Raw genomic sequence first — 26,123 nt, 5'->3', positions numbered from 1 at the left:
TGTACCACAGGTCAAGGTCACAGCACGATTGCACAGGGAGCTTGGAGGTCAAGGTCGTGGCATGATTGAGCAGGGAGCTTGGAGATCAAGGTCATGGCATGATTGAGCAGGGAGCTTGGGGGTCAAGTCCAGGGCACAACTTGGAGGTCTGGTCCTGATGGTGAGGACAGTGGGTAGAGCAGTCTAAAAGGTGAGCACAGAATGTGCTGCAGAGGTTGGGCTCGAGCTGTGTGACTCTGGGCCTGTGCTTTACCTCTCTGTGCATCAGGACCCACTCTGTAAAGCAGGGGCAACAGTAGTAACAACCTCATTGGTGTTCTTACTGAGGAATTGGGTGTGGGAAGGGAGGTAATTCCTTGAACTGGACAGGGTTAGCTCCAAAAGTGGAATTCAGGGTTTCTAGGAGTTATTTTGGGGAGAGAGTTCTGCTTATTTTGTTTAGACATGAAAGACGATTTGCTGTGATGAGATTTAAAGTTTGGGTCCTTTCAAGTGCTCAGGGCCACATGTGGCTGTGATTACACACTGGACAGTGCATCTGTCACTCAGAAAGGCCCACCAATCAGGGCTGGTGAGGGCCTGAGAAGGTGGACACTAGCTGTAAAGTGCTGGGCTATTAGGGGCCCAGTGAGCTGGTGACCTTGTTCCTGCAGGTCAGTGACTCAGAAGTAGGTGGCCCCTGTGAGGGTGGCCTCACCCAGCCACCATGGACAGTGTGGGCAGAGGTAGAGGGGGTGAGCTTGCCTCCACCCTGCCTGGGTGCTCCTGGCCCTCGGGCCTCAGACCTGGACTGGACTCTACACCACAGGCTGTCCTGGTCTCAGCTGGTGGAGGCAGATGGCGGGTCCCGGTCTGCGTCATGTGTCATGGGAGCCAATGCCTGACTTCAATGAAGCGTGTCCCCTACCAGCTGCGCTACAGGAGGGCCCATGGTACAAGCCCCATGCCAGCACCCCCGGCATGGCATACTGACCCTGCCCACACCGGCACTTGGATGGACAAGGACTGTGGTTTAAGAATGAATTCTGACAACACAATCTCCATCAGTGTCCCAGCTACCCTCTTCCCCAGACACTGAGAGGCTTCCGGCTGACCACCTGAGACCTTCTCCAGTCCTCGGGAGCCAACCCCGGGGCCACACCTGCTACCCCCTCTCCCCACCCCAGGTTCCCTCCCCGGGACACTCTCTCCAGCTCTCCCGAGTGGGCCAGGGGGCCCGTGTTTGGTGTCTCCCAATCCTTCACCCCAGCACTGACCATGAGATGTCCTGGGGTCCCCACTATTCAGACCCCAACCACCAGGTAGGAAACCAGAGCTCACCGCGGAGCATGATGTGCTGACCTTGCCCATCCATCAGCGCCTCTTGGACAGGCCTTCCCTTGGCAGTGACGCCCACCTTCTGCCAGTTGCTGCCCCATGGGTGGGCAATTCCTGAGGGTCTGCCCCATAGGGCACACAGGACTGCACAGCCAGCCCCCTGCATCGAGGCCAGTCCCGCGTGACATGAGGCTTAAGAGGCCAGGTGCTGGCAAAGGTCACGCTGGAGAACACAGAGGAGTCCACGTTCACAGATGAGGCTGAGGACCCTCCCAACTGCTCAAGCAAGGACTACGTGGGCAGCGCCCAGCAGGAAGCCTCAGGCAGACCTGGCCCCGGCCCCCACATCTCCTCTGTGACCATGTCACACGAGCCAGCTTGCTGCCCAGGCACTGGGGGTCACTGGGTCCTGTCCATAGGAAGGAGCCCTTCAGCTGATGTTGCCTCTGGATTTCCCCAGGTGCAGGGGGACAAAGGGCCCTGGTCAGCTCCTTGTCCACAGCCCACAGGCACAGGTGCCAACAGCCTTGCCTCGCAGCTGGGCCAGGACCCAGGTGGCTTCTGTGACAATCTTCACGTCACTGCAGCCCATCGGCACGCGCTTACTCACAACCGGGAGACAAGAAGGAGCGAGGTAGACAGGAGCAGGCCCTCCCTCAATGGCCTGGGAGTGGACGCCCGTGGAGGGGCAAGGCACCCAGCCTCCTCCTGTCATAGGACCAGCCTCTGGCTCCAGTGCCGAGGAAGCCGTCCCTGGCTGGCCCTGAAGCCACCCTGAGTCCCCTCTCTGGATCAGCACAGGCCGGCACTGTGCCCTCATGCTGACCTCGAGCCTTGAAGGTCACATGGACGGCCCGGCTCCCTCCCGCTATGCCCCCCTCCCTGGGGCCAGGCAGGACGCAGGCTTACCTGCGGGCAGCGTGGAGAACTCCACGAAGGCCTCCTTCTTCTCCCTCTGCTCCAGCGGCAGCTGCCAGGGCATCTGGTGGGGCTTGGCGAGGACCTTCACCTTGTAGGCCATGTTGGGCCTCAGGTTGAGGAACTGGTACTTGTACCGTGCAGCCTTGACGACATCAAACTCCTCCTCGTTAAGGAAGATGACATGGCTGTAGTTGCTGTTGGTGGGCAGCCAGGAGAGCCGGGCAGAGATCTGCGTAATGTTGTCCACGCGCAGGTGGGAGGGGGCCACGGCCACGTCCTTGCCCACCAGCAGCGTGCACCGCAGCTCGTCCGAGCTGCCCCTGCTCGTGACGCACTGCACGGAGATGCGGTAGGTGCAGGCGGCCGTGTTGAGCTTCTCTATGAGGGCCTTGGTTCTGCTGCCCAGGGCTAGGCTCACCCGCGTCTCCTTGTCCACCAGGACATTGTAGCTGCTCACAGTCCCCCAGCCTGGCGGCACGGCCGGGGGCTCCCAGCCCACAATGACACTTTTGGCAAGCTGTTTGATAAGGGTGATTTTTCTAGGGTAAGGCACGATGTCTTCTCCAATGTCATCGATGTTCACATCCAGCGTCCCCCCGCCATCATCAGTAATGCCCGGGTCTGTGCGAGTCGGGGAGTGGAGGTCCAGGATGTTCTCGCTCCCCAGGCCGAGGCCTGAGTGGTTGATGAAGTTCTGATCCTGCTCAGTCCCCAGAGTACTTGCCAACCGTGACTCGTTGTCCTGGATGAAATCCACAAAGTTGGAGGGCACCAGGCCCCTCTGCCCATCCAGGAGCTCCCCTGTGGGGCGTGAGGACAGGTTATCAGTGCACCATCCCACCGGGCCCTGAGGTCACAGGGCACATACGGCTCCTGCCCGACAAGAGCACTTCATCTAAAGTGACCTCCATCGCGAGGCCCGGCCTCTCCCTGAGGCTCACGGAATCTGGGGCCGCGGTGTTCGTTTACCTGGGTCCATATGCTGGCTGCCTCCCAATGAGAAGACTGCCCATGAGGATAGGGAGCTCACGCTGACTATGGGGCCAGCTCTGGGGTGACACCTGGTACCCAAGAGGTGCTCAATAAATATTTGCTCAAAGGATGAACAAACGAGTGAAACCCACGGCTTTTGGTAATTGAGAAAATTAACCCTCCTACGGCTGAGCGGGCACAGGCATAGGGATCCAGGGGGTTCCTGCTGTGGCTCCATTCAGGGGCTCCCCACTGCTTCACTGGACGTGAAATGGAATGGTGGACTTGGCGTCAGAACCATCTCAGAACTGAGTGGCTTATAAAAACCCCGAGGTGGTTTTGGTGTCCACCTGGTCTTATGTGTGAGCAATCTAAGCTTCTTGTCAGCAGCTCAAAAGGCTAATTGCCCCGGAGAGGGACAAGTACACACAGGAGCTTTGAAGGTGAGGCACAGAGCCCACAGTACTGTCCCCCCAGGTCTTCACAGGCTTCCACCCAGCCAAGTGACCAGGGAGGCTGGATTCTGCTCCCGGGAGAACTCCTGCCTTAGGGGAAGTGGGGCAGGGCCTTAGAGGGCACAGAGACCAGTCCATGTGCCCTGGGTTCTCTGTGTCTAACCCTGACCCAGGGTGTGGGCTCAAGGAAGACCAAGCGTTCCCTGGAGGATAGACTGTGAAACATCCATACTGTGACTTGGGTGGAAGGTAATGGTGACATTGGTGGAGACAGTGATGATGGTGACATTGATGGTGATGGTGGTGATGACCATGGTGGGGATGGAGATGGTGATAATGTTTATGGTGATGGTGATGATGATGGCTGTGATGGTGATAGAGATGGTGATCATGATAGTGGTGATGATGGTGAAGATAGTGATGATGGTGATGATGGTGAGGGTTATAATGGTGATGGCGATAGTGGTGATGATGTTGATGGTGATGATGATGGTTATGTTGTTAATGGTGATGATGGTGAGGGTTATAATGGTGATGGCGATAGTGGTGATGATGTTGATGCTGATGATGATGGTGATGTTGTTAATGGTGATGGAGGTGAGGGTTATAATGGTGATAGTGGTAATGATGATGGTGATGGTGATAATGATAATGGTGATGGTGACGGTGGTGAGGTCACGATGGTGACAGTGATGACAGTGAACATTTGCTGAGCACCTGCTCTGGGCCAGGCTCTATCATAAGCACCTGATATCTGCCACCTCATTCATCCTCACAGCTACCCTAAGGAGTAGGTACCCTGCCATTTTGATTCTGCAGCAGAGGAAACTAAGGCCCAGAAGGGAAGCAGGTCCCACTGCCTCCCTGACCGTGGCCACCTGAGTTCCTCAACCTGCTCTGAGCCAGCCCTCTGAAGAGTCTCCGTGGCCACAGAGCAGGGAGTGATGGCAGAGCTCCGTTGGGGCAGGGCGTACATGTCCACACTGGGGTGTGACTCAGGGCCTCCAGAGCCTTAGCCCTGCATCGCAATCAGCTCATGGCAAATGTGTCGCTGCCTGCCAGGGGTGTTCACACGTCCACTGATGGCCTGGCCGCTCACCAGCGAGTGCCCAGAAACGAGCCCAGGTGCTCCGACCTGCTCTAGGGAGACCCTGCAAGGCCACGCAAGAGAAAACTGGTGGTTTAACAAGATGAACTCCTCCTGCCCAGGGGGCCAGGGCAGACTCAGGCCCCCCGTGCGGCACAGTGGGTGGTTCAGGGACTAGATGGGGCAGACCCAGGCCCTCCGTGAAGGACAGTGGGTGGTTCAGGGACTAGAAGGCTCATGTCTACAGCAGAAAGCTACTCACAGAAGTGTGGGGTGTCCTGTGTGTCCTCAAGCTAAACAAGGGAGGCCCGTTGGGTAGACAGCTCACAGTGCCTGATCCCAAACTAGAGGCGGGAGGGTGGCGTGAAAGGGAGCAATCTTCCCTGGAATGGGCCAGACCCCCTGGGGCCATGACAGCCTCGAGATGGGTGGGCCTGCCCTCTGCAGGTGCTGGGAGCCACTCTCAATGAGGCCACCTAAATGGCCCTGGCCACACCAGAGGATGCAGCCTGGGGGCTGGGGGGCAGGAGGATGAGGGAGGAGGGATCCCTGGGAGCACAGTCAGCCCTCTGTGTCCACAGGTTCCACAACCACAGACCCAACCAGCTGTGGGTAGAATAGGAGGGGGACTGTCCATTCCTGGACAAGTGCAGGCTTCTCCTTGGCACTGCCCGCAGGGCGCTGTCAGTGACTGCCCAGGGCACTGGCGAGGTGGTAGGCACCATGGGCACCTGCGGGGACTTGGGAGGGCAACGAGGATGCGCGTACGCTCTAAGCAATGGTGCCCCTTCCTGTGAGGGACCTGGGCATCTGCCCACTCTATATCCTCGGGGGTCCTGGGACCTGTTCCTGTGGGTGCTGAGGGACGACCATGGGCAGAGGCGGTCAGCCCCGGGGTGGACCCACGGCTGCCAGACAGCCCTGCAGAGTTGAGCACCCTGAAGATCCACCGAGCACCAGCCTCTGCCCGGGGGGGAACCCGGCTCCCCGCCCAGCCTTCCTGTCCTGAAGGGAACCCAAGGACTCAGGCCCCACAGGGACAGAGCAGCGGCTCGACAGCCAGCAGTGACCGAGGCCTGCCGGCTGCCAGTCCAGGAGCGCTAGCCTGGGGTGGACTGGCCAGGCTCCCCAACAGCAACCTGGTGCCAACAGAGACCTTCGTAGAACCCGTCCTCGTCCATGTCCCCGTACACATAAAGGTACTTCCCCGCCGTGAGGGGCAGCTCGGCCTCCGGGTTTTCATTCGGCCCATCGAAGGGGTTATAACTGGAGGGAGAGACAGAATTCAGTTCACGACCCTCCTGCTCCTGCCTGAGAAGCACAGCCCCGCACCCAGCCCAGGCCTCGCATGCCAGGCACACGGGCTCATTCACACAGACCACGGGAAGATGAGGACATAAGTATGATGGTCCTGACATCGTCCCATTGCCCTTTCACCATAACTACACAGCTCCAGATTAATAAGGCAATAGGAAGAAATGAACCTTACAAGCTTTAAATATATGTAATCACGCTAAGGCGGATCCTATCACATACTACTTCACGATCCACATACTTGTCACCTTGTAACACAGCATAGTGCTCGTGAAACACTGCCTTAGCCTTTTTAGTGGATGTGTAGTATTCCACCAAGCAGCTTGGCAGGATTTATTAGCCAGTTCCCTGAAGTTGGGCATCAATGTGGCCTCTAACTTTCTACAAGGATCAGTGTGTGCCTGGCTAATCCTGCCGCACATACCTCTCCAATCTCCTCCTACGGATCCCAGGGAGAATATTTGTTGGATTAGATCTGGGCATCATTCCAATCTGGGGTGTGACTGCCAACCACATGGTCAGTCGCACCAGCTTCCTGTCCTCACCCAGCCTGGGAGGGCGGGCGTCACACCTTCAGGTCCTCAGCACATAGGGGTCAACTTCAGTCAGACTCGTGGCCAGCGTGAGACAAAGTCAGGTGCCCCTGGGGCCTCCTATTGCAAAGACTGACTTAAAACAACCGGATAGGCCCTGTGAGGAAAGGAGACTGCAGCCAGCTCCTACCTGTAGCGGGCGACACACAGGTGGACCTTGCCCGAGTATCTCTGCTTCGAGGTGTTGGAGTTCTGTTCATTGTCCATCTGTCGGAGACAGGGGGCCTGGTCAGGGGGCTGCAGGCCTCACCTCTATGCCGGGACACCCAGGAAGCCCTTCTGTGGCCGCCACGGACTTTTGGAAAAATGAACCCAGACTGGACACCCACAGGTGGGCAGCCCCACATGCTCAGCCTCGTGTGTGAACCCAGAAACGGCTTCCTACTAGGCACCCGACCCAGAATGGACATCTACACAGAGCCCAGGCCCAACCCCAGGAAAGCCCTGAGGGGCCTCTTATGGACCCAGACTGTAATGCTGGCCATGCTGGCCGGGTGGCTCGCTGAAGCACAGACGAGTACTGGTATCCTCTGCCCTCCGGAGGTGGCACCTCTGTGTCTGATGGTGCCTAAGGAGGGGACGACAGGGAGGGGAGGGGACGCCCTGTCCTGCAGCCCTGGCTCTGCCAGCCCCTGAGGAGGCCATGGTCCCTTACACCACAGTGACAGCCCCAGGGGTGGGAGCAGGAGTGGCCTTCCCCTGGAGGTCCGGCTCCTCACCTCCCTAAACGCTCTCCAGGTAGAAGCAGGTGTCCGCGTCACCCCTGCCTTCAACCAGACAAACCCACACTGTCCTGGTGCCAAGGCCTCGACACACTGCCCACCTCCCAGCCCCAGTCCAACCCATCAGGACCCCTTGTCATGGACACGAGTGTCCGGCTCCCTCCAAGCAGGCCCTCCCCTGGGCTGGACCAGCCTCTCCCTGCCCCGTCGCTGGGCGGCCCACTCTCTCCTGTGAACTGCTCTCTGCATGCTGGCTGGACACTCTGAGTCCCGGCCTCAGGGGCCATCTCAGAGACCAGGCAGGCCTCAACTGTGTGCCCAAAGTGGCCCTCGCAGGCCACCCCTAGCCAGCAGTGAGGACAGGCTCCAGGGATTAGCTGCAGTAGGGAAGGACCCAGGGGAGGCAGGAGGAGGAGGATGGATGGAAGGACGAGGTGGGATGGGGCAGGATGGACAGGGCCCCCACGTCCCCCCAGCCACAGAGGCCCGGCGCCAGGTGCCTGGCAGGAAGACTCACGTCTGACTCAAATCTGCATCTTGGACTCCCCGATGGCGACAGGAAGGTGGGGTTGGTGGACAGCAGCTCCGGCTTGCCCCCTGAGAGTGGGGAATAGTCACCAACCGCAGGGTAGTATCCAGGGGCGCTCTCGTGACCTGACCACGGGCAGGGGCATGGCAGGGAAAGGAGAGGAGATGAGACAAGCCTGTGGCACCTGCTCCCCGGGCACCTTCCTCTTCCGCCTCAGCTGTGGGGGCCACAGGGGGTCTTGTCCACGGCTAGTCTGAGCCCACCCCTGGCCCTGAGCCATGCAGCCCAGCTGTAAAGGAGGTCTGTGGTTCATGGTAGGGGCTCAGTCAGAGGGCTTTAGTGGGAGCCCCCACAGTCAGGCTTTCCCTTTCGTCAGCTTAGAATGGGACTGTGAGTCTCAGTGACACGGCAGCCCTTTTGCACCAGGAGTAGGAAACTCACACAAGAACAGAGCCTGCTCTCAGAGGACAGACTGGACCTTGTGACATGGCCAGAGTCCCTGAACCAAGCTGTACCTGAAGCCGGAGGACAATTTCCTTTTGGTTCACACCAGGGTAAGTTAGATTTTGCTGTCACTATGACCAAGAGTCCTAATCAGCCAAAGGGTCAAGTTTACTGCTGGAAAGCACTTTGGACAAGAGCCCTGCTGGAGGGCAGCGGGGCTTGGCCTGACCACCCTCCCGGGCTGGGGGCAGGGAGCCCCGTCCTGGCTGCTGGGAAGGGGCACTGAGGGCTTGACCCACGGTGGCCTCAGTGTCCCCTTCAGTTAGACCCTCTCTCAGGGTCTCTGCTAGCACAAGGACAGGGTGGGCGCCCTGACGCCTCGGGGACAGCTCCTGAGTGAGGACCCAGGGTACAAAGTGACCTGAAAGCATCCCTAGAAAGGCATCTGGCAGGGCCCCAGAGCTCCCCTGGGCAGGTAACGGCTGATGGCACCTAGGACAGCAGCAGCATCTCCCTGCTGGGACATCGGGTTGAGGGAGGGGACCCTGCGTGTGGCCACACGGCCCTGAAGTCATAGCACGGCTTGGCAGGCAGCAGTGCAAGGGAACAGGTCATGGGGGACTGGCCCCGAAGCCCCGGGAAGCCAGCCAGGAACCAGCAGGCGCCCTGCTCCAGACTAACACATCCTTCCCTCCCCCAGCACCGGGAGCACGGCCCTGGAAGGGGTGTGAGTGGAAGTGACTGTCCACCGCTGGGTGGGGGCTGTGGACCGGAGCTGGTGGAAGCCTCCAGGGTCTGGGGTTGGTTGTTAATGCAGCAGAACTCAGGCTGTCCTGACTGGTGCCCTGCCCCAGCGAACTGCATGGGTGGCCAACACACAGCAGTGTCACCTTGCAGTCACTTGTTCAGACCTGTAGGAATTCTCCAGGGAGAAGAGGTTTTGTCTGGCACGCCGCATCGGGGATGAGAGTGACCTTATGGGCTGGTTCCCAGGTGCACTCTCCCATGATCCCAAGCTTTGGGACATGTGTGCTCCAGAAAACAGAGCTGCTAATTCCCAGTGACTTTTTCTGGAATATCACAAAAAGTTCCCAGCTCCCATCCTGAAAGGAAAGCTGGCCACGAGGGTGGAGGTGGGTCTTGGGGCGGGGCTCCGGAGGCGAGGGCAGGGCCAGGGCCCCCGGGGAGGCGGGGTGGGGTGGGGTTGGGGGCGGGGCCTCTTCCCACCCTGTCAGGCCGCCAGCTCCTGGGTTCAGGGATGATTCTGTTGGGGTGCAGTGTCTGCTGCAGGGAGGTCCTTAGAGACCTCGCTCTCCTGTCATGTGGCTCTGCTTACGAGTCCCAGACTCCTCACCCACCCGGCCTCCAGGCCAAGACCACCTCACCAGAGGCAGAGGAGACCTGCTGGAAGGTTCAGCAGAAGCAGAACCTCTATTCTTCTGGGACCCAGTGGCCAGCCAGCAATTCCTCCCTGCCCACCCTGGAAGAGACGGACAGTGAGCCTGGGGTGGACGAATGGACACAGGACATGGACTAAGCCAGGGCTGGGGTGTGGCTGAGCGGCCTAGCACCTGCCTAGTATGTACAAGACCCCTGGATCCATCAATAGTGAGAGAGGAAAGGAAAGAGGAGCAGAGGGAGAGAGGGGAGGAGGGAGAGAAGGGAGAAGGGGAGAAGGGGAGGAGGGAGAGAGGGGAGGAGGGAGAGAGGGGAGGGAGAAGGGAGAGAGGAAGGGGAGGAGGGAGAGAGGGGAGGAGGGAGAGGGGGAGGAGGGAGAGAGGGGAGGGGAGGAGGGAGAGGGGGAGGAGGGAGAGGGGGAGGAGGGAGAGAGGGGAGGGGAGGAGGGAGAGGGGGAGGAGGGAGAGGGGGAGGAGGGAGAGAGGGGAGGGGAGGAGGGGGAGAGGGGAGGAGAGAGAGAGGGGAGGGAGGAAATGAGGAAGAGAAGCTGGCATAGGTGCACAGTGCGGTGCTCTTCAGCCTTGGGCAGGGCCAGCCCCGTTGTGTAGGGTACATTGCCAAGCCTCTGCCTGCACAGCCTGGCTGGGAGGCGGACGGCATCCTTTCCCCACCCCGGGACCCAGGGAGGCCCAGTGCTCACCTTTGCCAATGGAGGTGGCTAGTCCATTCATGAACTGCGGGAAAGGCTTGCTGGGGGCCAAGGGGATGTCCAGCGAGGCCACCGAGCCGCTGCCCAGCAGGTCAATCTTCCCGGCCTGCTGCCGGAACTTTTCCAGGTCCCGGGACAGCCGGCTGAACTGCTCACTCTGCGTCCGGCATTTCTCTTCCAGCTCACGAACCTTGCACTGCACAGCAGAGGTGGGAGGGGGTCAGTCAGCAGGAGGCCTTGGGGGGCCCACGTGGCCAGGACTGTGGGCTGTGTGCACGGCAGGCCTGCCTGCCACCTCGTGGGAAGTCCTAGCCCAATGCCTAGCTCTGCATGCAGCCGGCTGTCAGCCTCCAGGAGAAAGCACAGGTGCCAAGAATCCTGGGAGCGCGCAGCTCACAGCCAGCACGGCTGTTCCAGGCTCTGAGCATGGCCGGCACCCAGGGCACGCCTGGCTGCAGTTAGTGGAGATGGGTAGCATGAGGCTGTGACCAGCCCAGGCTGGGACAGCATGGTGGCTGACCCACCTGCAATGCCCGCCCCAGAGGGCACCGCCTCTAGCAGAATAAGGGAATGTCCTTCTGCTGGACAGGTCAGCAAACTCGCTGCCATTTGCCCACTTCACAAAGACAGAGCCTCCCTCAGGACACACAGGAGAAGGGCCGCCCAGCGAGCTCTCTCCTCAGGCACAGGCCTGGGCCAGGCCGTAGCCAGCCTCCGAGCCTCTCTGCTCTCTGCTGCTTCCTGACCCCATTGTGGCTGCCCAACACTCAGGGCCAGCATGCACCAGTGAAGCCCCCTCCCCATCCCCTCTGCTGCAGGAGTTCCTGCACCAGGCAAGGCCGGTGCCCAGGTGGAGGGGGAGGTGGTCCCTGCCCCACACTCCTACTTCCCTGCACCCTCCACCTCCCATCCTGTCCCTCGTCTGTCTCCACGGACCGCAAAACCCTGCGCCTTCACTTCCTGCTTCTCAGACACATCCTCAGTGCCTCTCGGTACATCAGGTACACAGTCGGTGCTTAATAAATGAATCGAGGCAAAGTGGGAAGTCCTGATGTGCAGCTACCATGTTTCCATAGCATGGCTTGTGCCATTTGTGTGCACGCCCTGTCCTGCTGTCCTCCACCCCAGGACGGCTGGGACGCCCTGTCTGTGCCAGCGCTGATTCTGCCCATCGTCTGCCCTCTGGTAAAACATCATCTCCAGGTCAGGTCTTCATCTGCTGGGTTCCTGCTGCACCCAGCCCATGGCATGGGCCAGGCATTGTATACAGGCAGCGCTCAACAGATGTCTGTTTTATTGAGGCCCAAGAGAAATTGGGAGTGGAGGCTGGAGGCACCTGTGCCAGCTGCGGCAAGCTTTCCCTGCGGATCCCCCTCCCCCTCCCCCTCCCCCTCCCCCTCCCCCTTCCCCTCCTCCCCCACCGCTAGAGCTGCAGCCCCTCTGTTCCTCCGTCCAGAATGAAGTGCTATTTGCGTCTGAGATCATGGATTTCTAAAAATAAACCTAACATGTCCCGAGCCTATAATTAATTTCTCCAATTCATTAAAAAAAATCAGCAGAATTCTTCTTTAAAAATCTGAATGAGCTTGCCCAGGATGGCTGCCTTGGCTGAGGCAGGCACAGAGCCAGAGCCCGGGGTGAGCCGTGGTGACGTCAGGTTCTGGGGCCTGAGACGCTGGCAGACAGGGGCTCCTGGGAACAGCGGCCACATGCCATCGCAGGAAGGGCCTGGGAAGGGCCTGAGCTCACCGGAGGCACCAGAGGCTGCAGGTACCTGTGTGCCAGGTGAGACGCCTAGGGTGCATGGAGGAACTGGAACCCGGGTTTCGACAGTTCCAGGTACTTCCTGGTGCCCCAGGAGAGCCACCGCCCCCAGCCCCCCTGCAGCGGTGCCCACAGAGGTGTCCTCTGAGGAGCCCTTGAAATGAGCATAGCCACGGTCCTCAGGGCCCGGATGGGAGGGCGTGACGTCCTCAGGTGGCACAGCCGACCATGCTCCTGGCCGTGATGCAACCAAATTCCACACAACTGTGACCAGAACCAGAAAAGGAGTGTGAGCGGACCCTGGAGAGGTCCAAAGGAGGCAGCCCTGCCCCTGAACCAGATCCCCGCCGACTTCCCTGCGGTCCAGTGAACACTCTGTGACTCTGTGACTCTAGAAGCCTCTGAGCTTTTGTGACTCTAAAGTACTTCAAAATAAAGAGGTTCAAAAAGTAAATAGGGTCTTAAAACGATGATACCACAAAGCCAGGCAGCCACAGTGAAGACCAGGACAGGAGTGCGTGGACGGCCAGTGCTGGAGGATGCTATGTCCCACCCAGGGACATGAGCACAGCTGAGGTCACATGAGCCTGCACAGGACTCTGCACCCAGGAATGCCTCACGCCAGGGCCTGCAGCTGTGGACCCTTGGGTACGTCTGCCCCTGTGTCTGTCCCACCTGCTCAGCACTGGGTCTAGAATGTGGCGCAGAGAAGGTGTCCACACAGGCTGGTCACCACAGAAGGAGCCTGTCCAGTGGAGAGCCTGCCAAGGAAGCCTGAGGGCCCTGGCTCACAGGCAGAGGAAGTCTGGGTGGGGCCGGCCTCCCTGAGCAGCATGGGGGCTCTCGGGGAGAGAGGGAGCCGGGCTTGACTTGGCCCCCAGGCCTCCAACAACGGGATCGTCCTGCACTGAGCTAAAGGCCCCACTCCCCAGGTCCCCACAGGTGTAAGATGCAAGGCCTTGAGGCTGTCCTGTCCACAGGAGGCTGGACTCTGCTTCCCTTTGTGGAAAGAGGCCAAGGTGACGAGGCAGGGCAGAGTGTCGACAGGAAGCTCTGGGCTACACGGCACTCGTCTCAGAGGGCAGAGGGAGTGTCCAGTCTTCGCGGTACAGACCACTGGCCAGGGACTGCAAGCCAGTAGTGGTGTGGGGTGTGCTGTCCTCGCCGGCACCCACACAAGGCTGTGGAGCTCCAGCCTGCTGAGCTCGGGAGGTCCTGGGCAGGTGCTGGGAGCTGACCGTGAGTGGTGCACGGTGCCTTCTGCAGTGCAGCCGATGGCCCGGGGCCGCCCACAGGAGGAGGGGAGCATGGCCGAGTGTGGCTCTGTCCAGCCCGCTCTGGTCCCAACTCCAGTTCTTCAAGGGAAGCAGGGATCTGTCTCAGGGTGAAACCCTTCATTCTAAGCTTCAAGGGTCTGGCAGGGCTAGGGCCACTGGAGGCAGGGGCTGCGGGCTGAACGCAGCGATCCTGAAAGTGCAGGTCTTATCCCCCCGTTGGCAGGTCTAGTGGCAAATCAGGGCAGGCTGTGTGGCCCTGTGGCCCTGCTGACCTCCAGCTGTCCCACATAGGTCCCCACACACCAAACACTGTGTCCTGGGGCTGGGGCTCTGAAATCTGTAATTCATAGTCCTTCGGCCCAGTGAGTGGGGCGTCCACTCCAGGACAGCGAATGGCCATGCTGAGAATCCCACCTGTGGGGAGGGCCCACAGCTGTCCAGAGAGCCACACTGCCCGGAGCCATGGCTGGCTGTGTGTCCACTGATGCCAGGGTGTGCTGACGAGCATGCCAGTGTCCCCGTGAGGTGACCGGCTCTCTCCTAAGCATGAGCAAGGACAGGCAACTGTTGGTGGGACTGGACGTACTCAGGAGGTGTGGACTGGCTTGTGTATCTGAGCTGCCCCGTGCTTGAGTGGACAAGGCGCAGGACTTAGGGTGGCACCTCGGGCTGGGTCTCTAACTGGTCCTGTGCCCAGATGCCCAGGCCTGTCCAGCTGGCAGTTTCCCCTCAAGTGTACCAAGCTGTTGGAAATTCAGGACATCACAGTGCGTCCCTCTGGCCAGTCAGGCCTGCTCCTGATGCCCGTCTCAGGGGAATTGGGTAAGTGCTGTGTGGCAACACTGCCGTCCAGGGAACCTCTTCCTTGCAGGACTTTTCTCAGTGCTTAGGAGGTGACCTTGCTGGGCAGACTGGCCCTCAGGACCCGGCTCTGCCAATTATGAGCTGTGTGTCCCTGGGAAACTGGCTCAGGTTTCTGTGCCGTGATTGCCTAACCAGTGAAATGAGAGAATGACAACCTCATCCGTGGCTTTAAAGATCAAGTTCTGTCACGCTCCCCGCTCTGGTGCTGTGACTCTGGGACTGCAGGTGGCAGGGATGGGGCAGGCAGGCCAGGGCCTCAGTCAAGTAGAGCTGTGCGTGGGGCTTGCAGTCCCCCCCACCTCCGACTCAGCTTTGCCAGAGCACAGCCTGGCCTCTCCGCAGGGGCCCGCAGGAAGCTGGAGCAGGGTGGGGCTCCAGGCCACCAGGCTCTTGGGGATCACGTGGGACTGGCTCCACCTGCACGCTGCCCGCTCACACTCCAGGAAACAGGGCTGCCACGTCCCAAGGCTGAACTTCCACACGCGGCGTCTAAGGGCAGGGTCAGGCCTCCCAGGTGAGCCTCCGCGGGCCTCTCTGTACCTAGCGGAGTGCTGTCTACATCAGCCACCTCGTGACATTCAGGACATGCCACCGTACACTCAGAAACAAAAGCTGCTGCACTCAACCACGCCTTCGATGACCCAACCCGATGGGTCCAATTTACATCCATATCTCAATCCTGGGAGGTAGGCAGGTGGCTTGGGTCAGGGAAGGAGCTCTGTTACAGCCGGAATACGGGCTGACCAGGCTTCAGAGAACCGCACCCCCAAAGATCCCCTCCTCCCAGCAGCTGGCCTGGCGGCCTCTCCAACAACACCGGACTCTGCAGACCCTGTGGCCTCGGGCCCTGGACTCTCCAATAATGTCACCAGACCCTGTGGCCTCCATCCCTGGGGGACACACAGATCACAGACACCCATCCCAGGCTCCAGAGTCTGCCCCTCCAGCAAGCTTCCAGGAGATGCTAAGACCACGAGGCCTGGGTCCACCTGAGGACCCTCCTCCAGCAGAGAGAAGAGCTGGCCCTTTTCTGAATGCTAAGAGGGCTTAGAGGCTTGCAAAATGCCCAAAGGCCGGCTCCAGGGACAGCTCGGCTCATACTCCACCTCTACTCCCCATGGAGAACCGGGCTGTCCCACTCAGCCATGGAGGGAGCTTGCTGTTGGCACAGGGCAGGCAGGACAGAAGGGTACAGCACCCAGGGTGTGGTGTGAATTCGGATGACCCGTGCTGAATTCTGGGCATTGAGCTGTGCCCTCCCAATCCCGTGGCTGCCAAAGGACCAGATCATCATAACAATCTCTCTTCCCCACGGTCATCTGAATTCACAGGACTATGTGACAGCATTGGCAGGACACAGGAGAGCGTGAGCCCCGGGCTGGACCCACAGTCCAGGGGACAGCACTTTGCAGGCTAGTGCAAGCTCCTGGGCCCCCAGGCTGAGAGCCCAGAGCCCCACCCACAGCAGCACCTCAAGGAGCCCAGGGGAGGGGAAGGGCAGGGCTGGCCCGGGGCTCGGCTGAGGGGCATCAGCAAACAGGCAGGGTCAGGGCTATTGGGAGTACCTGCATGCTGTCCAGGGCGCTCTGCGTGGGGAGCCAAGCGAGACACAATCACAAAAAGACACTGTGAATAGACAATTCCCAGCAGCCACGCCGTCCTCCCCTCTGCCCAACCCAGGCACATGCTTCTCGCCAGTCAAAGCATGCAGTGAGGGGCTACAGCAGACCCTGAGCACAGCCCAGGGGAAGCCCCAGCGGGGAGCCCCAGGGATGAGCTCTGGGGGCCTGGAGGCAGGGGCTGCAACCAGGGGAGTGTGGAGCAGGCGGGGCCTTGCCTTCTGGGGCAGCGGGGCCTGGGGAGGCAGTCTCCCAGCTGTGTTTCCTACCCTGTTCACATGGCACCCTGACACCCATTACTAAAGGACACATTGGAAAATCAACCTCACATGTACGTGACAGTGACTGAACCTCCCCCAGGCCACACAAGGGTGCACATGCTGCTTTTGGTGGAGGCTCTTCCCTGGGGGTAGGGACAGGCCATCTTAAGGGGTGACCCTGCCCATTATCTGGAGAGCTTGGACTCGCTGGGGGCTGGCGGCCAGGAGGAGTGACACTGGGCAGTCCACTCAGCCTACCCCTAGCGGGTGGCTCACTGCATGCCCTTGTCTTCAGGCCTCCTGCTGCTCTGCATGCATGAAGAGTACAGGTGGCCAAGGTCCCCAGAATGACCCCAAGAGCCCTTCCTTGATGCCTGTCCACCTTCTGCAGAGGAGACTGGCCTTGGACCAAAAGCCAGGGCAAGCTTGGTGGCCATGAAGCCACCAAGTCCAGCAGTTTTCCTTCCAAGTTCCTCTCCCTGGGGGGCCGAAAAAGGTCACTCCCATGAGGACGGTACCCTTGGAAGTGCCTTGGTGGCACTGACCACTTTGACTGCTAGGCTGTCCTTTCTCTGATCCTGTAAGTGCCTCCCCATGGTTGGTGTCACACCTTAAGAACATCCTTCCACCACCCACCAGGGGACAGGAGGCCCAGAGAGAGCTCGCCCACAGTCCTAGGGACCATTCCCAGGCCAGCAGGGGCCACTCCTGGCTTCCCCCTAAGAGCAGCCCCTGAGACAGGAGCTCTGATGCCGGCTGTGTGGCCAAGGAGGGCTTCTCCCCTCCATGCCCCAGTGTCCCCGGGGAAAAAGGTGGACATCGCCTTGGGGGTAAAGGCGGACATGGCCCCAGAAAGACACGGCCCACTCACCTCTAGCAGCTGCACGGCTCCCTCGTGCTCCTTCTTAGCTTCAACCTGAGCCTTCCGCATGGAGAGAGAGAAGAGCAGTGGTCAGAGGAAAGGAGGGGCCGGTGACTCTGAGACAGGGCCCCTCGCTCCCAGGGTCTCCCCCAGGGCCAGGAGTGGCTTTGGCTGGGTTTGATGCTCTTGTGGTCCACACAGGGTGGGCCCTGGGATGCGGCTGGGCCTGAGGGTGGGCGGTCTTGTCCTGTTCCTGAGAGGGGCCCAGGGAAGGATGCTGAGCCCCAAAGAGCAGGGTGGTTCTGCCAAGGCCATCACATGCTGTCGGGTTCCACATCCTCACCCTTAGGAAAACACGGCAAACAGCAAGGGTGACCCCAAACAGCTCAGGGGCCGAGATCTCCCTGGCCTGGAAGAAGGGGCCAGGGGTCTTACAGAGGAAATGTTACAAGTGTCACCAAAGACATTCCGGGCTCAGGACAGCCACGGCCCTGCACAGGGCAACTCCTGCAACCTTGGAATGCAACATTGCTCCTTGCCCTCTCCGACCTGGACGCTCCAGCATCGTGATGACCTAAGTTGTGTTTGTGACCTCGCCTCCTCTCCTGGAAGGCCCCTGAAGTTGCTGGGATCTACCCTCCCCTGCCCTGAGGAAATGAGCAAGGTCTCACACTCTCAAAGACTGGTGCATCCGCAGGGCCACGAAGCCTAAGTTGAGCAATGATACTTGGCCTGGGCCTTCTGGGAGAGGGGAGATTTCTCCCTTTTTGGCCATAACCTGAGGGAAGTAGAAATTGGAGCCAGGTTGGCGTGGTGGACCCTGGGGAAACCCACAATGAGTCACCCTAGAGAAGGTTGGGAGCAGATCCAGAGAGAAACGAATTCTAATGGCACTTGGGATTTAGCTGTGTCGGAACCAGCTGGTTTGAGCATTGGATCAGCCATATCTGAAGTCAGGTTTCCAGTTACTGGTGAAGACAAGATTTCCTTTGTGGATTTTCCATCTCTTGAAGCCGAGAGTCCTTGAATGAACACCGTCATCCACCATTGAGACCGTGGCACCCCTCATTGTAAAGTTGGAGAAATGGAAGCTCATTGGGGGTCTGAGAACCAGGGCTCCTTGGGTGCACCCACCACCACCCCGCTGTGCACCTCACTCTGCAGGGCTCAGTGGGCTCAGACACTCCCAAGGCAGAAGCACTGATGTCTGGAGAAGGAGTATTGGGCACCAAGAAAGACCCCGGTGCTAAGCTGAGACCCATTGTTCAGCCTGGAGAAAGAAATACGTCTGGGGCGTCGTCCGTCACAAATAGGCAAGTAGGCACTGTCCTCGCAGCTGCGGCTTCTCCCTGGGAAGACTGCATGTGGGTTGTCAGAGGGGGACCTGGCACCGACTAGCATGAGAAAGGGCTGGCACTTCCCGGGGTCCATCCACACCCACGGCATCCTCCCACACCTCCCAGGAGGGGCTGAGAGCCAGGCAAGTGACCGGACTCAACTTGTCAATCATGCTCTTCTCCAGCCATCCCAGTCGGTAAGTGCTCAAAATTGTTCCTTTCTCAGAAAAACCCACCAGAGCCATAATAAATAACAGAACGTGAAAAAGGCCAGTGGTCAGGGGACCTGCGGGCCTGCACAAACAATGCCCCATGGCATCCATGGAATCGGGAGGCCTTCGCCCAGCAGACCCACAAGGCAGTGCCAAGGTGGCTGGCACCGCCCAGCCAGGCTGGCAGCAATTCAGTCCTGGGCTCTGGATAGAAACGTAGGCTCGTGTTGTCAGGCTGCCTGCAGGCTGGGCCACTGGACAATCAGTTAGAACAAAAGTTAACAGATGAACCTGGCGGAGCCGAGTCCTTGCACAATCTCAGCAGCAGTGAGCAAGGCTCCCTCCCAGGGCCCTGCCCACAGGCGGGCAAGCACCACCCTGCAGAATGGACCACATTGAGGGTGCAACTCCAGAGGACTGAGGCCCCCCCCCCGGGGCACCCTGGGCCCCTGAGGCTGGAAGGAGAGGCTGATGTCCCAGGACCAGCTGCCCAGGAGGCTGCAGCAGAGGCTCCAAGCCAGCCATGCAGGCACAAGAGCAGCACAGTCCCCTTGACACTCAGAACAGGAATTGCCCAGGGGCCATGGCAGTGGGTTGGTAGAACAGAGGAGCCAAGGGCCTTCATCGGTGTCTTTCAAGTCAGTTCCACAGGAAGTAAACAAGACCCTGGGAACCCGTGGAGCCTCCATGGTACCCTGCCTTGGTCCTGGGCAGGCTCAGCAAGCTGGCAACATACACCAACACCCGGGGTGTGTCTGGAGAAGTGCAGAGCCCCGTGCCTGCTCCCCACACAATAGGATGCAGCCTCCCAGGGAGGTGGCCTGAGCCAGAGCACCAGGCCACGGCCTCTCCAACTCTGATATCTCAACAACAGCCTTGAAACTGACCACAATCAGCTCGCCAGCCACAAGAAGTTTAAACAATAGTCGACCTGGTCAGATCCACAGATGCATTTTAGAAATGGAAACTCTTTGCTCATTCCATGGGTGGCTGTAGGACTGGACGTGGCCCACCCAAGACTGAAACCCTCACAAAACAGGGGGTGGGTGGACTCCAGGAGTCTCTCTGGACTAGACAGAAGGGCTCGGAGTTGTCACCATGTCTTGAGCCCGCTTTTGTCCTCAGGTTCCCATTGCTGACATGCAGGGTCCTGTGCTCACAGCTCTTGGGGGCTTTGGGGGGGCTGCGAATTCAATCCATGGGCATGGGAAGATTCGAATCCAGCACATGTCCTCATACTCTGGCCTGACCATAAGCCTTCCTCAGATGCTCCTGAGCACCTACTGTGTGTCAGGCAAGGACCTGGGATGTGGACGCTGTGTCCTGACAAAAGGCAAGCACAGGAACAAGGGGGCACGTTTGGCGTCCCATGCCCTGTGCCACATGGGCAGTAGAGCACAGACTCCCTGACAAAATAAGCCAGTTCTGCAATGGCCTGGGGACCTGCATTCTAGGCAAAGGCCCCGAGAGGGGATAGGTTTCGTGGTCCACCAAAGGCAGAAAGGCCAGTCTTCTGCAGAAAGGGCCATGCCAGTCCCTTGCAAATGCATCCTTCAGTGCAGCGTTATCCAGAGCCCAGCCTCACCCTGTCTGGCCTGGCCGCGTCCCTGGGCATTGCTGACCTGAGGTGCTCATGCCCCTTGAGTGACAGCAAGGCCCTGTGAGCGCTCCCTCCCCATCCCGTGGGAAGCTGTGGCTTCAGCAGAACGGGCCTCACCCTGGCTTCCCTGCCTTCCTACTCCGCCCAGGCCCCTGGGAAGAGGGCTGGCAGGCTGCCCATCTCACCTGACTCCCACAAGGACAGCCTTGTATGAGGCCGTGAGTCCCTCTGCCTGCTTGCCCTTCAACATAGCAGTGCCTTGGCACAGTGTCACGGCCTCCCCCAGCCCCACACGGTGAGGGGGAGGGGCCACCAAGGACAGGAAGGCACCTGCGCCAGGCGATGGGCCCGGCTCCCTGGCCTTTGCTGTCTGCATGCCCAGCCTGTCCTCAGGATGGCTGTAGCTGGAGAAGTGGCCCCAGAGGAAGCCACGTGCCAGGAAGGGGCAGCACCCAGCCACATTCCAGACACGCTCCTGGCTGCTGATGCACCCTCTGCGTCCAGAGAAAGGGCTCCTGGGATCTGGAGGGCGGAGGGTCCAGCACAGAGGGATTCCCGGGACCCCTTTCCGCATGCAGCCTCCGGAGCAGCCTGGCCTGCAGGAAGAGGCCAGGACTCCATCCAGCAGGAGCTCGGGGAGTGTGGGCGCCGAGGACCAGGAAGGGCAAGGACGGCCCTGAGGGAGCTCTTGGCTCCAGCCGGGAGTCTGGGACTGGGAGTGGGATGCAGGCGATGACCAGGGCAGCGATTAACTCCAGTAGGAAGCCAGAGCTAGACCAGGGGACACAGCCACCATCTGCAGAGCCGGGTCAGGCGGCAGGTGTGCAGTGCTGAGGACCGGGGGGCGGGGGGGGGGGGGGGGGGAGGGTCAGTGGGGCGGGAGGTTGGTGATGCCCCAGAGCCTGGGGAAAGAAGTGGGGCTCCCAGGGGGCATCTGGGGTGAGACCCAAACCCAGAAGGCCACACACAGGTAGGGCTTAAGCCCCCAGGGCCAGGTGAGGTCACCAGCTTTCAGTTAGAGGGTGACTTTAGAGGGGTGTGTAGACAGGACAGAGCCAGGCTGGGACGGTCCTGGAAGCCTGCTGTACACGCGGGGCCTCTGGGTCAGAGAAAATGAGGGCAGAGAACCAAGCCCTGGGCGTGAAGTCCACGCATGGGGTAATTAGCTGCTTGGTGGTGTGAAGAGGGTGGGCTCCAAGAGGGTTCGGGGATGTGGACAGAGACACCAGGTAGCTCTCCTGTGTCAGCACCCCTCAGACTCCCGCAGGGCCCAGACAGACCAAGCATGGTGACTGGCTTTTATCCTGATGAGGGGGACAAGAACGGTTTGGGCTGGATGCCAGTTTCCTGGTGGCCTGAGGGTTAGGCTCCAGCTCCGTGCCTGCAGTCCAAGATCAAGCCCTGTCCCCTCGATGCCTACAGCCCGCCTCCCTGGCCTCTGTCCTCTCCGTCATGCTGAGCTTGCTCCTGCTGAGGACAATGAGCCCTTCCCTGGACCATGGCAGGGGGGCGTCTTCTGCTCACTAGATGTCACCCCCACCCACGGCCACCGCCCGTCACACCTCCACTCCTCTCTGCATTTCCCGCGGGGCGCCTGCCGTGGCTCGGGCTGCCTGGTCCTAGCGTGTGTTCACTTGCTCCCACTGGGCAGAGGCCAGGCTCCCTGGACAACGCCACCCCTTTCCCAGGACCAGCTGAGTGGCAGCCAGGGGCCACCAGTCCTTGATGAACAAGTGAGCAGGTGGACGGTCAGCACAGGCCTCCTGACAGACATCCAGGGTGGAACTGGCTGGGAAGTGGACTCCGGGGAGAGCTCACGGATCCCATTTCACTTGACGCTCAGTCTCTGCTTTAAGATTCAGAGTTTCCAAGAAATTACACAATTGGTGCGTCCACATTCATCTGGTCTCTCTTCCTCCCCGAGAGGAAGCATCAGTGTGTCCAAAAATAGAGAGAGCCACGAGCCACGCAAAATAGGTAAACAGAGAGCAAGGGAAAGTGGGTGCCGAGGCGAGAGGCTGCCCAGGAGCAGTCTGCTCTCCTCCTCGGGGTCAGATACTTCGTCACGTCCAGAAGCAGAGTCTTCGCTGGTCAGTACTTGCAGCTCTGCAGAGTTCTGTGTGTCAGACGGGGCCAGCCTGGGGATGTGGCTTCCCCCTTGACATGAATAAATGCAGGTTCCCTCCCGGCCAAGGGGGAGGCCCCCCCAGGAAGGACAGAGGAAAACCAGAGCCATATGTCCCTCCACCTGTGACCCAGTGGGGTTCCTCCCAGGCACCACACACGTGGTTACCAGGGGACAGCCAACTTCTGCGGCAGCAACGGAGGTTCTGTGGGTTCCCATCAGTGCTGGCTTGGTGAAGTCGACCCCTGGAAGGAGGCTTCCGGAACGACTGGAGGAAGGCCACCAGGAGTCATCTGGCTGCTGCCCCGGCCCTTGCTAATCAACTTTGGAGGAGAACAGTGGCGATTCTCATCCCCAGCCCTCGTGGGAAGCATCACGTGGCCCTTGTGAGGTCAAGGACTAGAGAGGCCGTGGATGGCTACGGGCCTCCATGGAGACCCAAGGCCTGGCCTGGGCCCAACAGCCAGTAGCAGGGCCAGGGCCATGAGCAGCAACCACAGCCCTCTGGGGTCTCATCCCTCTGCTAGCCCCAACCAGGTGCTCTTGCCGGAGGGCCCACTGCCCTGCCAGGAAGAGGAGTGGGCAGGAGCCAGGACACTGGGCATCGGGGAGACACTGTTCTCAGGTCTAGAATAGTTCTAGTTCCTCGGGGCCAGCCAGCCCCTTGTTCCTGCAAGAGGGACTTCCTACTCATTGTGAGACAGCACATTGAAGGGCAGGGCCACCATCTTTAGCCCACTAGTCACAGGGGCCTGGGGACGCATCTGACTCCTGGCTGGTTGGTCCCTGCTTCTCTCCTTCCCTGCCATCCGTCTCGCCTTTCTCCTCCTCTTTCTCTTGATTCCTCTCTTCTCCCTCCCTCCCTCTGCTTCTCCCTCTCCCTCTCTCTCCCTCTCTCCCCCTCTTTCTCTTCCTCCTTCCCTCCATCTCCCTCTCTCTCTCTCTCTCTCTCCCCCTTTCCCCACCCCCCGATCTTGCTATAAATACTGCTCAGCAACTTGCTCACTTAATAACACACCGTGCCAATAGCGGACACAAATCAAGTTTCCCCTTTCAGTGGTGCCCTACTGAGCCATGGTACGGACATGCCGCAGTCCACACAAGCGTGGCAGTTGAATGGGTGCTTGGTGGAACTGAGGTCCCATCCCCAACCCACATAACAACACTGGGACCCTGCTCTGCATTTCTGGCAGGGTGCACTCCAGGCGGGGTGGAGGGGTGGACATCTCTGCACTGTCACTGGGGTCTGTGCTGCAGGTGGCTCTTCCCCAAAGCCGAAGCTGTCAAGTCCGTGCCAGGCATGGGTCAGAGCACCCTCCCGGGCCTCCCAGGGTGGACACCCAGTTGTGCACCACCAGATGTGGATTCCAGGCTTCCCAAGAGAAGGCAGAGCAGGGTAAAGACACAGGGGACCTGCAGGGAGGAGGGGCCCTGCAGCCCGTGACGCCCCCCCCCCGCCCCCTCCCGCCCCCTCCCGCCCCCTCCCACCCAGCCTCACCTTCTGCAGAAGCTCGATCTCCTGCTGCTTAGCGTTGAGGACAGCCAGGGCTTGCTCATGCTCCAACTCCAGCTGCTGCCGCCGTTCAGCAGCCTCACGCATGTGCTGTGGGGACAGGAGGCCCCTGAGCACCGGCACAGCCCACCATGCTCCACCAGCCACGCTGCCTCTCCCGCCACCCCCAAGAGCAGCACTAGTCCCTCACCCCCTCTCCACGACCGGTGTCCCCATAGGAGGCAGAGTGGATGGGGAACCCTGGCCCAGCGAGGCCCCACCCCCTGCCTCTGTGTTCAGTGCTGGGAGCATCGGAGCAGAGCTGCAGGGCCTCTGGGGTCCCCAGACATGAGGGTGCCCGCTCCTCTCCCCTGGTGGACATTCTGCAAGGCCACCCCTTCTCCTCCAGGTTGGGGCTCCTACTTCAGCTGGAGGACCTTACAGTTACCACAGGGGACAGGCGGAGAAGCCTTGCAGTCATACCACCGCTAGATGGACGTCCACCCCAGGTCCACGCCCCCCACATGGCCTCCTGCTCCGTCTCTGGCCCCAGCTGTGGCTCCCGTGGACCAGAGGTCACAGATCCCAGGAAGGGTCCTAAGGGAGTGTCAGTCAGGCCAGGTTTCTGGAGCTGAGTGAAGGGGTGTGCTCCTGGGGCGTGTCCCGGCCTCAGGACATCCCCCCGTCTTTGCTCAAAAGGCAGGGTCCAAGCCCCAGAGCCCAGTTCCAGCGCTCACCTGTTATCTCTGAGCACAGACTGCTCCTGCCTGTGCCCCATGGCTGGTCACCACCAAGCCCTGCAGCAGAACAGGGAGGGCATCAGAGCCGCTGAGGCTCGAGCAGCACACTCAGTGACCACCACCAGCCTTGGCCACATGAGCACATGCTGAGGAATGACCTCACGTGCAGGGGCACACGACAGACCAAGGGACTCTCACAGGAAGCACTGGCCACGTGGTCCAAAGGGAGGAGACCACAAGGGGCCCATGTCAAATTTAATTCAGTTTTCTTCTATATATATATATATATATAAAATTTTAAAAATTGACTTTGTTTTCAATATTTTGAGATTTGCATCTTTAAGGTGAAAGTTCAAATCCCCTAAAAAGTGAGGAGATTCGGGTTGGGGATGTGGCTCGGTGGCACGAGCCTGGCATGCCCGTCTCCTGTCCCATACCTGCCCTCCCTCGGGCCCCTGACATCTGAGGGTCTTAGGTAGCCACCAGCAACACAAGGGGCTTGGGTCACAGCCTGCCTTCCTTGTTCTCTTGGGCTGACTGGCTGTCCCTTTCTGTTTATTTATTATTTTGTGTTCTTCTTTGTTTTTAGCCTCACTATCTTCACTTAGTTTGGGACTCTTGGAGGCTGGTAGCCTTCACCACTCATAGGGAAGAAGGCTCCCCTCAGTGAGAAGCAGGGAACAGCTTCCTGAGGCTGTGGACACTCCCAGGAGCAGGCAGAGGCGGCCCTGCTGAGAGGGGCAGGAGGAGCCAAAAGGGGCAGAGAAGCCTCAGTGCTCCTCCTGACACCCCCACTGGCCAGAAGCCCCTCTGCCTGCGAGCATCTGGAGAGGGCCTTCTTGCCCCAGGACGGGAGAGGCATTTTGCAGAGAGCCGCAGCGGGCGAGTTATTTGCTGGCATTCAAGAGTGAAGTCACCTCAGGCGTGGTGTTGGGGGCGACCTCTGCACCCCTCTACCGTCTCCAAAGCTGTTTGGTGAACTCCAGGGGCTGTAATTTCCCACAGACGAGTTGTAGTTGCTCTGTTGCCATGGAAACCCTCACAGGAACCCAGGATGCTTGGGAGATAGAGGTCCCCCAGACAAGGGCACCCATAAGACACAGGTGTACGTCAGGTACCAGAACCTCATCATGCTGGACTGCAAGGGGCCATCCCCTTGGTCTATGAGCAGGAGACACCCAGAGGCACACAGAGCCTCCCTGTGCATCTGGGAGCTGCTCCAGGACCCAAGGACACAAACTCGTCAGGCGCTCAGGTCCTTGCACAGGGTTTGCACACGGCTGGGCACAACCTTCCATGTGCTCTGTCGTCGCTGATCGACTACAGGATGCACGCGGTCAGCCTGGGTAAACAGTGGCTGTTCTGTGCCGTCAGGGAACATGACGGGACAGGTTCCTGCATGCTGAGCGCAGGAGCAAAGCTGTTGTCTGTGGCCTGCTGAATCTCAGGTGGGAAACCTCTGACAAAGGGCTGCCCACCCTGTTCTGAGCCTGGCAAGAGTCTGTTTCCA

The 26,123-nt window shown here is 59.8% G+C and overlaps 1 protein-coding gene across 2 annotated transcripts in view; it reads right to left on the bottom strand.

The window, feature by feature from the left end:
• The window catches only part of Rimbp2 (RIMS binding protein 2), a 74,092-nt gene that overhangs the window by 23,766 nt on the left and 24,203 nt on the right, over positions 1–26,123 (bottom strand). For both annotated transcript variants that reach the window (XM_076866340.2, XM_077105161.1), the window contains exons 3-9: positions 23,880–23,984; positions 17,117–17,167; positions 10,453–10,657; positions 7,899–8,035; positions 6,790–6,866; positions 5,909–6,018; positions 2,227–3,039 (exon numbers count right to left, since the gene is read on the bottom strand). In XM_076866340.2, the coding sequence (XP_076722455.1) occupies positions 2,227–3,039; positions 5,909–6,018; positions 6,790–6,866; positions 7,899–8,035; positions 10,453–10,657; positions 17,117–17,167; positions 23,880–23,981 (1,495 nt within the window). In that variant the 5' untranslated portion in view covers positions 23,982–23,984. The remainder of the gene's footprint in view (positions 1–2,226; positions 3,040–5,908; positions 6,019–6,789; positions 6,867–7,898; positions 8,036–10,452; positions 10,658–17,116; positions 17,168–23,879; positions 23,985–26,123) is intronic.

Source organism: Callospermophilus lateralis, chromosome 1, assembly GCF_048772815.1.
Source record: "Callospermophilus lateralis isolate mCalLat2 chromosome 1, mCalLat2.hap1, whole genome shotgun sequence".
NCBI lineage: Eukaryota > Metazoa > Chordata > Mammalia > Rodentia > Sciuridae > Callospermophilus > Callospermophilus lateralis.
The sequence above is the reverse complement of the archived record's forward strand: the minus strand, read 5'-3'. Positions and strand labels throughout refer to the sequence as shown.